This window comes from Podarcis pityusensis, assembly GCF_964106645.2.
Source record: "Podarcis pityusensis genome assembly, chromosome: 4".
Taxonomy (NCBI): domain Eukaryota; kingdom Metazoa; phylum Chordata; class Lepidosauria; order Squamata; family Lacertidae; genus Podarcis; species Podarcis pityusensis.
Window position 1 is genome coordinate 66353156 of NC_138027.1, and position 12480 is coordinate 66365635.

The 12480-nt window shown below is 42.1% G+C and overlaps 1 protein-coding gene across 3 annotated transcripts in view; it reads right to left on the reverse strand.

The window, feature by feature from the left end:
• NHS (NHS actin remodeling regulator) overlaps nt 1-12480 on the reverse strand; it is a 240988-nt gene that overhangs the window by 52794 nt on the left and 175714 nt on the right. Inside the window, exon 1 of one of the 3 annotated variants that reach the window (XM_081001573.1) lies at nt 12255-12407. The exons of the other annotated variants lie outside the window; for them this stretch is intronic. Coding sequence (XP_080857699.1) covers nt 12255-12288 — 34 coding nt within the window. The 5' untranslated portion in view covers nt 12289-12407. Of the gene's footprint in view, nt 1-12254; nt 12408-12480 lie in introns of those variants that run through there. 3 annotated transcript variants of the gene reach the window in all.

Consider the following 12480-nt stretch of genomic DNA (forward strand, 5'->3'; position numbering starts at 1 on the left):
AAGACATCTGAAGGCAGCCTTGTATAGGGAAGTTTTAAATGTTTGATGTCTTATTATGCTTTTCTGTATCTGTTGGAAGCAGAGTGGATGGGGCAACCCAGTCAGATGGGCAGGGTACTACTACTACTACAGTGGTACCTCGGGTTAAGTACTTAATTCGTTCCAGAGGTCTATTCTTAACCTGAAACTGTTCTTAACCTGAAGCACCGCTTTAGCTAATGGGGCCTCCTGCTGCTGCTGCTGTTCTGCTGGAGCACGATTTCTGTTCTCATCCTGAAGCATAGTTCTTAACCCAAGGTACTATTTCTGGGTTAGCGGAGTCTGTAACCTGAAGCGTATGTAACCTGAAGCGTATGTGACCTGAGGTGCCGCTGTACTACAAATAAGGAAAAGCAGGCATGCTGCTCACATAGGGTCAAAGGTACAACTAGCTGCTTAATGCCCTCCTCACCCATTACTTTCTGCCTCTGTCAGCTGCATAGCCAGTGGAGGCTAGTCCGTTAGGGCAAATGAGCCACTGCTCTACCAACCTCAGTGTTGATTCTTGTGAACCCACCTGGCTTCTTATATACAACCAGTCCAAAGGGTGGCTCTGACAATCGGCTTCCTCCTCCTTAGTCTCAGTGTTGCCCTCATAGAACTCAGCAGGGGTAGAATTAGTTGGCTAATCTGTCAATGGCTCTACCGCCACCTACCGTTGGCCTCCTCACCTTCTGCCCTACCAGACGCAATGGGCAACAGCCACCATTGGATCCGGCATGTGATATCTACCAACTCTCCTGCTTTGATGTGCATTCCTGTTATAGACCGAAAACTATCACAATTGCTCCTGCATTGTATGTTGAAGATCCCAGGATCAATCCAGCTGGGACAACCATCAGGGTCTTCGAACAAATAAGAGAATTACACAGATGTAGTTGGCTCCTTGATTTAAAAATAAAAATAATAAATTATACAGTGTCAAAATTGTATGTTATTATGTTTCTGTTTCTATGTATTAGTCAAAGCTGTCAATAAAAAGGAAGCATTAAAAATAATAATCATCATGTCACATTGGAGCTTTTGAACTTCTCTCTACTTTAATCAGGAATCCCTGACCTGTGTGCTATGAGAGGTATTGAAATAAGCCTTGAAAAAATAAGCCTCTGTCTATCCAGCATCTGTCAGTGATTCATCCATCAGTTTATGCCCCTCAGGTTGGGAAGACAGCATTGATCCTTCTGTCTGCCCATATATGGGCAGTGACATCATCTTAAGGGAGAGATTAAGGATTCCACAGGGATTCCACAAGGAAATCCCAGAAGTACCACTCTTGCCCAGAAAGCACAGCCCTACCCATCTTTGAGCTCTGATTGACACTTTAGGGAAAGCAGTGGGAGGGGCCTGAGGACGAAGTCTTAACTAGATTATTTCGTAGTTGCAGAGATGTTGCCTGTTCCTTTGTTCCGGGAGCTGAGAAATGAAATGAAATGATAAATAAAATAAAATAAAATAAAATAAAATAAAATAAAATAAAATAAAAACTGTGCATGTATATTTTTTAGTATATGATTTGAATGTGCCTTCCCATGTTAACCCTGTGCCCCAGATACATTTTTTAAAAAAATGCTGCTCTAGAAAGACTCATTGGTGACATAAATGCAGGCCTGGAGTTTGTAGATTTTGAAGGTTTCCCCAAAGAATTTTCAAAGAACAAGTATAAGGCAGAAACTCGGTTAATACTGGCTTAATTATATATCCAGAATTCTGAAAACAACACAGCTGTGAAGAGAAACAACCTTCTTGTTTCTTTTTGTTAAATAGCTGGTTGTTTATTTCAGGCCATACCCACTACTACAGTATACAATTTGCTAATTACCACTCTCGTTACAAAGACAGTCTCTGTTTATAGTGAAGTTGTTCTGGTTGGTATAAATCCCCCCACCCTAAATTCCTTTGGGCTGTTTATAATCTGTTCACTGGTTGGAAGGGGCTCCCCCTCTGTGAGTTAGATTCAAATAATCTCCTATTCATAGACTTCTAAAAATAGATGAATTTTATTTACATTTTAAAATGGTGCTTATAATTTATACAGCACATTCATTCCCTGAATGTTCATGTACACTCTCACAGTACTTCAGGTGTGGGGAACCTGTGGTCCTCCAGGTGTGACTGGACTCCAGCTCCCATCATTCGCAGCCACCATGGCCAATAGTCATAGTCTTTCATCTCCCCACTGCTGAAAGACTACCTGGTCCCTTACGCCCCTGGCTAGACTCTGAGATCATGGGGGGAGATGCTCTTCTCACAGGGTCACAGTCCTCAGAGAGATGGTGCGCGGCCATTTGCAAGAGGATGTTCTCCGCTGTGGCATCTTGGCTCTAAAATTCCCTCCCCTCTCATATGTGAGCAGCGCCAGCACTGATGGAGTTTCAACACCTGTTAAAATCATGGTGGTTCCTCCAAGTATATGACTAGAGTGGCATCCCTCGCCTAGCTGATGTAGTTATGTTCTTAGCATACTGCACATTCTTACTTTTAAGTTGTATTTAAATGAACTACTGCTTTATTGTACATTAATGTTCCAGCAAAGAGAACAACAAAGAGCTGGCATTAAACCATTACAGTGGTACCTCGGGTTACATATGCTTCAAGTTACATATGCTTCAGGTTACAGACTCCGCTAACCCAGAAATAGTACCTCGGGTTAAGAACTTTGCTTCAGGATGAGAACAGAAATTGTGCTCTGGTGGCGCAGCAGCAGCAGGAGGCCCCATTAGCTAAAGTGGTGCTTCAGCTTAAGAACAGTTTCAGGTTAAGAACAGACCTCCAGAACGAATTAAGTACTTAACCTGAGGTACCACTGTATATATAAAAGAACTCTTAACAGTGATTCTGTAAAGCAGTGGAGCTATGAGGGTCTGGCTCAGAAACAATGGTTTGCTTAAGGCCAATGACTGCCTATGAGACAAATCACCGGAGTCGTATGCCCCAGCAAGATCTTCTGGCAAGAAGGATGCACAGCAGCACACATCTGGCCCCTTGAGCTCTCACTTGTGCCTCAGTGGGAGAAATGTGGGGGTTCTCTGTTATTTGTCCAGACCAGTTAAGAAACTGCAAATGAGAATCTGTTTTGTACAGGCTTCCAGAACCTGGTGCACGACAGACATCATTGGATTCCCATCATCCTGGACCACTGACTATGCTTGGGTATATAGAAACTGCAGCCTAAAAACTTCTGGAGGGCTAGATGTCTACCTGTTTGACTTTCTGTCCTATGCCCTAGCCACAGGGAAGGTGTCACAGCGGAGGGGAAGAGAACATGCTCTGTATGTGCAAGTTCTGAAATTCAGTCTCTGGCACAGCCAGATGAAGAAGGGGAAGATTCCTGTAGGAGACCCTGGAGAGAGGCTACTTGTCAACGTCTACAGAACTGAGCCTTATAGACCAATGATCTGACTCAGTGTAATAGGGCTGCCTTTGCTCCTAATGAAGGAAAGTCCTGCTCCGCCCCCCTCTGCATAAACCTTCTGCATTTGCCAGTGATGGAAAGAAGATGGGATGGATGGGGCAGTTGGTAGCAAGCACAGACAGAAGCTGGCTAGTAAGCCAAGGACCCCTGATGAGGGACACCCCACTTGCCTGTTTATGCTGCATCAGCTGCATACATCCCTGAAGGCTCCCACGTCACATGACTTTTTTGGTAGACGAAACGCAGCTTGCACGAATGGATTTATGAAATGAAAATGTAGGAACAGAAGCAGCGTTTAACAGTGACATGAATGGGCGACACATTCAAGCAACTCCCTAATGGTCGACTCACAAACTGCAAAAATCCAGACCTTGTCTACTGGTCTTTGGGGGTGTAAAAATCAAATATGAATCAAAAGCACCAACATTACATGAATACATAAGCTGATAAATGTTAGGTTAATGGGAGTTCTTTCCCCATGCTTCACTATGTATGATATGTTAGCTTCAGGTTTGTGGTCAGGTCTGGTGCTGAACTAACTACCGTAACACCATCAAATAAATATGACTGATTCTGAGTGCTGAGTGTCAGCAGCTATATATCCAAAATAGGAGACTAACAACACCTTATAATTAAAAATGGAGAAATACAACTGCACTGATCACCCACTTCTGTTCTTTTTTGGATCCTTCTGGATCTTGGATGTGATGGCATGGATATTTCTTTTTAAGTGAATACAGCATGACCAGGTCTTACCAAAAGTATGGGGGTAGACATGTGGAAATGTATTTATTATATTTATTTTTATGGAACTATTGCTCCAACTTATCACTCTGACAACAGTGCTCAAGGTGGTTTGCAATACTTTAAATTTATAAGGACAGCAGAGGGGGATCACAAAGCAAACACAGGAGGGAGACTAAAAGAGAAATCAATGAGAAGGCAAAGCAAATATTTGCCTAAGCAGAAGCCCTCACTTAGAATCATGGAATTGCAGAGTGGGAAGGGACGATTAGGGTCATCTAGTCCAACCCCATGCAATGCATAGTTGAAGACTGAGTTTCTGAAGCAGGATTTCCACAATTTGGGTGCCACCACAGAGAAGGCTCTTTCTCTTACTGGCGCAACCAGCACTGAAGCTAGTGCCGAGACAACACACAGCAGCCTCTGCAGCTTACCCCTGGCATCACAAAGACTTCATTCATTCATCTTATATCCCTCTCCCTTCCTCCCAAAGGAGCCCAAGGTGGCAAACAACAAGAGATCTTAAAAAGCCATCTTTATCACAATTCCAATACAAATGCAGACACATTTTTGCATGCAAACTCAACCTCCTGTCAGTTTCTACCCAAAGTATTCTCCGCCACACAGTTCTAATATTATCTCAAAAAAATCCCGCAAGTCGCATGTTCTAGACTGCTATATTCTGAACTGCTAAAATAAACAGCAGCTGCAGTGCTCTCAGTTTAACACATTCCTTAAAACAGTGTAAGACACACACACACAGGGCACTTCCAGACCGTCACTATTTTTTGGCTGGGATTCAATCACATACTAGGAAATCCAGGCTGCACAATTATAATAGATCTTTGGGGAAGCAGGTTTGTTGCTCAAGGCCTCCTGATCCGAGTTTTTGCCATGGAGAAAGTGACAGGAAAACACATTGGAATGTGTGGAATAATCCTTGCTTTGAGTCAATATCATCTAACCTCCCCACAGACAAATCAGAATGAATGTTCATTCAGGAGCAAATGCCTCCCTGCAAATTAATCAGGATGCTCAACAAACAGGTCACCTGGAAGCACCCAAAAATACAGAGTAGACCTAAGAATAATCTATTCTATTCTAGTCCACTCAGCAAAAAAAGTACTAAACTGAGCACAGTAATTTCATATACAAAAACAGACTTTTATCATGCCCTCTTTCCCTTCCCCCTTTAAAGAAATGTCAAACTTATTAGCAACTGAATGCTGTGCATACTGCTTGCTGTAGAAAAGTGAAGCTCTTGTGTCTACATTTAAACACACTCCAAGCGTCCCCATTAGGCCTCCAAGACTGGCTTGTTTTCTGAGAAAGCTTGAGTAAGCTTTCTAAGGGGTCAGCAGAGTTCTAATGTTTGCACTCTCTCATATCAATTTGTGGTCCTCTGATTAAAGAGCTGGATCACATTTCTGACTGGAAGAGTAGTCCTTTCCACTTTTTGAGTATGGCCAGAAAACCAGGACTGAAAGATACAATCGTTTTTTCCAAAGCAGACAAAAAGGGCAGGTAGGGTGGGGAGTTAGAAAAAAAAACAGCAGTTGTCCTTTATCAGGATGAACTACTTTGCATTGTTTCGAATTGTTCCTAATTAACAGTATTACACAACTGCTGTTTTTGGATACCATCACTCTACCTTTTATGAATAACTTGCTTTTCAGCCACTAGATGGCAATAGATAGGCGGTTTGTGTCTCTGAAAGCAGTAAACGTCGATGATGTGACAGAGAGCAATTGATTCACATCGAATATATACATACATGAAGATATTGCTCCAAGTCAGCACTTCACTGCTCACTGATTTTTTTTAAATAAAAAAAGCCACACTATCAGTGCCATCTCTCAAATTATCAACACATTATTTCCTTTTGTTTGACTTTTCTGCCCCTCCACCCCAAAGACTTGAATAAGTAAGGATGTTATTATCACATGCACATGCTTATCCATTACATAAAAATCAAATCAGGAAAGCTCTTATCGGGAGGCAGCCATTCCAGCACTGGGAGAGCAGAGAAGCAGAGCTTACTCCACTGGCTCTGCTGCCGCAACAGGCCAGCTCCATCAGGCCTCTTCTCCCTCAACTGGGAGCAGCCATTTCGTCAGCTATGCCAGCTGGTCAATGTAGGAACAACTGCCTAGAAATCGGTGCCTGAGTTTTGAGTTTTTATTTTCCTCTTGCCTCCTGGTCCCTTTTCCCTTGAGTTTCCCTTGGTAGTTTCACAGTGCTATTTTTCATGGAACTCACCATGAACACCTCCCTTGTTCTCTTATAATGGGAATGGAACTCAGCTGAGAGGTGCCGGAATCGAGTTCCGGTAAGTTCCGGCTGAAAAAAAAAGAAAGCCCTGTATTCTGATCTACTTATTTATTAGAATGTAAGCCTATAGGTAGGGAGTGTCTTAGTTTTGATTTCATGGATGCCACAGTGGGAGCCTTTTTGGCTGAACAGCGGCATACAAACGCAATAAATAAATAAATAAATAAATAAATAAATAAATAAATAAGAAAGAAAGAAATGGCATTCTAAAAAATGTTGTAGATTTCATATCAGGAAAGAAGAACCCCCTCTCCTGATCTTCTGCAGCTAATGAGAAATCCAACTCCATTCTTTCAATTAACCCAGAGTGGATCTACACACAGGAAAAACCCACTATAAATAAGTCATAAATTAAATTGTTATTACAAACCCAATGTAAAATCACATAGAAAAGTTTTGTGCTCTACAGCACCATCTGGTGTTGCATGCTTATAACACATTTAAAATTCTGTTTGCTGAGTCCCCAGTGTGGTGTAGAACTTAAGAACATGCCGGGGGGGGGGGGGGGAGAAAGAGAAACCAGCTATATAGTTTGGATTGTCAATAAGATTGCAGAATTTAGTAACAATATTTTGTTGCTTTTGGCTGCTCTGCAGGCAGGAGAATTTTGAGAGCTCTTTCTCCCACCACAGGTCTTCTACTCTTTTATTCCACGCACACAAATTTTCCTTTCCTTAAGATCTGATGACTTTAATTCCCAATTTATTCTCAGAAATCTCAGACTATTCAGTCAAAAAGGAAAGCGCAGACCAGAGGTGTTGGTTGTGCATCAAACAGTCACCCAAGTAATTAAGAGCTAGAATGCAACATGCAAATCAGGAAAGGGATTCAGGTCTCTGCCTCTCTCATAAGATCCTTAGCTTGTTCAACTATTTCCTGCTTTCAGGCAGGAAATGCAGGACTGAGGGCAAAACATACAGCAAGAACAAAAACAAATGAAACACCCCTCCAGCTCATTTCTGTATTAAAAGGCTTTTAACATGAAAGCCCATTTCAGCTGAGTTTATCCAGGTGTAGGTTCCCAGGCGCATTCTTAGTTCAGAATTAATTACCCACCTCTAAATTACCAGAGAGGCTATCAGGGGGGTGGCAATCAGAGTTAATAGCTAGAGGCCATCCTCAGCTAGTTTTAGACAGAGGGCAGGGTGCTTGCAAGAAGGGTAATTTTCTGTGTGCTGAAAATGTAAATCACAATTTCCTGTTGGCCAGCCATGGATTCCATCAAGCAAGGAGAGAGAGAAATGTTTCCATGAAGGCCCCTGGCCACTCGCCCTACCCCAAGGCATTTGTTTCCTTCTTCTGATCAGTGTTTGACAAGTTTGGTCTTCAGAGTCACAGAGAAATTGCTTCTTGAAAACAAGATCATGGCCTCCCCATGCCCCATCTTACAAGCTCCCAGCATCTCAGCAAAGGGATGTGCTGGAAACTGACCAAGCAACAAGCCAAACTTAAATAACCACAACAACCAAAACCATCATTAATCAAAACCCACTGGGACTTGTTTCAGAAAGGAAAACATTTGTTTCGATGTCTATGATTTCCCACCAGCAAAAACAATAACAAGAGATTTTCAGCACTCAGCTTTTATTTCCCCAACACTCTTTAGGATGGATCCAAATGTTTCATGCCTCAATGGGAGTCTTCCTCTAGCACAGCAGTGAGGAACCTTTTTCTGAGAAAAGGTCATTGATTGAGGGTTAAAGTCAGTCAGGGCTGCAGCTGATCATGGGCAGAAACAGATCAGGTGGTGGGTGGAGCCACAGCCAAAAGTAGGTGGAGTTTTCAGCATTACGTGACTGAATAGCCCTTCCTCTCTTGTCTATGCCACCCCATGCCTTCTCTACCTCTTCTCACCACATACAACAAACGAGGTGGTTGGTGGCCAGATGGGTGGTCAGGACATAGAGAGTGGACCGGCAGCATCCAGAGAGCCACAGAAAAGGATTCAGCCTGTGTGACAACTCTGGCCAAAGGAGAGACTAACCTGTCCTTCTCCTGGGCCCTAGGTAGCCTAGCCTTTGCCTTGCGCTATCCTCAATAGCAAGGTGGCCGGCTCAGAAAATGGTAGCAGAGAACCCATGTTCATACCTAACGTATTCTGCTAGGGACAGGGATAGGAGTAGCCCCATACTGAAGTGATCAGCTATCTCCAGAAGTGACTCTATGCTGCATTCCAAAGAGGATGTATCTGTGTTCTGTGATAGGTGACTTCCATGCCACAACTGTGAGCTCTGGAGTCCGATCCAAAGAGAAGCATAGCACCGGTCAGCATAGAACACAGAATGCATTTCCACAGGATTTTAATAACAGGTTATCTCACCTGTGAACGATCCCCTGCCCTGCTCTATGTCTGAAAAAGGAAAGCAAATATAGACAACACAGAGAAACCCTATTGACTTCCAATCCTTTTCCAAGGCCATCCCATCCCAATTTTAAAATGTGAATGGAAGTGGCAAAACATTGTGACTGTTACACATGTTCTGTACAGAAGGTACAGCAACAGAGGTTTAATTGGGGATGGGTGGAAATCTCTTATGAGTATTCTCCTCCTTTGTAGAAGAACATTGTATGCAAACCACACATGAAATTATTGGGGGATTGTAAGGTTCTTTTTGCTTTCTGCATTTGTGTCAGAAAATGACTTCTGTCCACCACCTGGTGCTATGAGGTCCTGTTTAGTGGGCCACCTATGGAAAAGTCCAGTTACAACACAGTAAAGCCAGAATAGTTCTTTTTAAAAAGCAAGAAAAAAAGTCATTAGTCCAATCTAATGTTGCACCTCTACCCAGCAATTAAGGAAATAATAAACATTCATTTGGTTTCTTGTTCTTGAAAGCAGAGCTTATGAATCAGAGTCTAGGGTACTGAGCTGGCATCAAGAGTTGTTTAATGCTATTATTCAGATGATTCAACAGAATTCACAAAAGCATGCAGCTTGCTTTATGGTTGGCTGTCAAGGGGACCAACACCTGAGATCTGAAGTACCAACTCTTCTAATCTAAGGTGTCATCAAAGTTCAGAGCACACATGTGAAAAGATAACCTATAACCAAGGCAGATGGGGTTTGGCCTGATACTACTTTTGACTGTATTCCCCCCCCCCCCCCATAGGATGGGTTCGGAAAAGGTCAACCTGACACGAGTTGTAACCCCACTCTAAAAATCCCTTATGGCTGTACACATTCAGCTCCAAGGTACCAGGCACACTGTTTTCATCAAAGGCTGCTAAACCAGGTCAGTTTCAGGTCAGCAGGAGTGCACCCTGGTAGTGCAGGCAGCACTGTCCACGGAAAAACACTCTAAGCTTAAAATGGCATAAATTTAAGGTTGAGCATAATGGTTTGTATGTGACTATGACTGCAATCCTATACACACTGACCTGGGAGTAAATTCTCACTGAATTTGACTTACTTCTGCTGAGACAGGCTTTGGATTGCACAGTAGATTGAATTTATTGTATTAAAAAAAAATCTCAAATCAATGAGACTATCAACATGTTTTAAAATTAAACGTTTTCTGAATTAGACACAGCAAGTCACATCTCAAGGCGTAAGGGTTGTCTTGTATTTCCATAACCATGGAAGCAATTCCTGTGTTAATAAACAGGGGTGAGCTCAGAGGGTTGATTCATGCCATGGCTTAATTCCAAAGCTCACCCACTCATTCGCCATTACATCTGAACTACAACTATGGTTTGCCCTCCAAACCATGATTGTAAACCATGGATCAACCCTGGTTTGAATGACAAGCACTTTCAGATGTAATGGCCATCTATAGCCCTAATCATGTGGTTCATTTTGGGCTTAAATAGGCAAGGAACGGTGACTTTTCAGAGGCTTGCTAAACTCTGCCACCACACTCATTGGCACCTGCAGGTTGAAGGGCACCTTCTGCAGTGAGGAAGTCTCCTGTGCTTGTGGAGCCTCTCATGTGTTTTGGAACCCTGGGTTTCCAAACCAGAGGCTTCACTGCTTATCCTAACCTTCCTACTGCTGGTGGGAACACGCAGAAGGTAACAGGGATGGGACTGGAGCTAGTTCGCTTGTTCCCTCTTTGGAATGCCACAATAGGTCTTATAGCTTGCATCCACTGTGACTAGAATATTGAAATACAAACCATTTTTCTTTTTAAAACCTCTAGCTATAGGGCTTGGTAGGTACAGCTCCTCTCCTTGTTGAAGCTAAGGACAACATTTTACTTGTTGAATATTTCCCTTTGACAAAGTCATTAAAGAGGCAGGAAAGCGTTCCAAGGCCACGCATTAGGAATTCCGCTCAAGGAGTCTGAGAAGGACAGAAGCAAGCAAATAAGTTTTTGAACCTGCTGTACAGCCGTACAACACAGGTTGCATTTTAAAAAGGTGACTCATTTAGCAATATCTGGCGGGGGGGTGGTGGTGGCTTTCTTGAGGTGGAAGGGGGTGCCATTTCTTTTCAGTAGCGTTATCTCAAGCAATAATATAAATGCCACTTCTAATATCTCCTTAATTTCCCCCCTAAGTATCTATTAGCAAATCTAAATATCTATTAGATTTGTTTCTCTGACAGGGACGTTATTTTTAAAGTAGTAGATGAGTTCACAGTCGAGCTGTTTTATATAAACTTTTGTGAAATCCTTCAAATTAATTGAAGCAACTAGCCACTCTGTAAAATAATTTCAAAGGTGATGTGGAGCAGAGCATATTTTCAGTGGTACCCACCTTTTGGGACTCTCTGTCCAAGGAGAGTCACTAAGACACCTTCGTGCTTTAGCTTCACCCAAAAGTGAAGACTTTGGGGTTGTTGTTGTTTTAATCAGCAGAGCCTTTTCTACTTATTAATGCTGCTGTGGTTCTTTTGCCATATATTAAATGGATTTTGTCTTTTAATGGAATGTTTTGTTAACTTTCTCATAGTGCCTTTTGAAATGCTCTGATTCTTTAAATTAAAAGTGACCAATGCTCAATAGATAAAGGCATAATTATCATTTTTGTTCAAGAGTTTTGAATAGATTGCTGCATTAGTCAATCAATCAATCAATCAATCAATCAGTAATGACTTTCAGTTAAAACCAAGCTTGCCTTGAATGTACAAGTCAGCTACAAAGAAGCAACAGAGGTCCTCAGAATGTCTATATCATCTATCTATCTATCTATCTATCTATCTATAAAATTGGAGCATCTATTAAGTGAAAGTCACAACAGAAAATTATATTTATTGCTGGCTGAATATACACCAACTTGCAAAAAGAAAAAGCCGAAAAATGTGTTAAACTTTTTAACCACGTTTATGCCTGTTGCTGATATATAAGTTACACTTTCTTTGTGTAACCCAAGGAGGTTCACCTGGTACTCACCTTTTTGGCATTGGGTGACCACCTTTTTATTCTTCCAGGTATTATAATGTTACAACATCCTCATGCTTTTGGTCCTGCTGTATAAATGTTTTGCTGCTGGTGATTTTTGTTTGTTTGTTTTATATTGAGGTTAATTTTATTCTGCTTTAATCTTTATGGTTTTTTATTTATTTATTGCTAACGTCTGCTCTCAAGCAGCAAATACATTGTGTAAACAAACAAACTGCTGGAATACAACACACATTCCCACATCTTTACTTAGCAAATGAGTTTTGCATGGAGGAGTTTGGGGGGGGGAGGGAGAGAGAGAGTGTGTGCTTTATTATCTCCCGGTTACACAGAAACCCTGTCTACAAGGAAAAAGAGTATATTTATATATATAAATATATAAATACCTGGATTCTTCAGCAGACAGCAGCCCAGGGCCATTTTTGATCACTTTGTTGTGCTTCTTAAGAAAATCTCCCAATGCCCAACAGGCTTTGCCTCTCCTGCATACTGTTCTCTGGATCTCAGAGTCCCAGTGATATGTGCAAACTGACCTGCAGAAGTGAGGGGGAGACCAGAGGGTCGAGGGAAAATCCCTCCAGGAAACACGCACGGCACAGATTTTTTATGAAC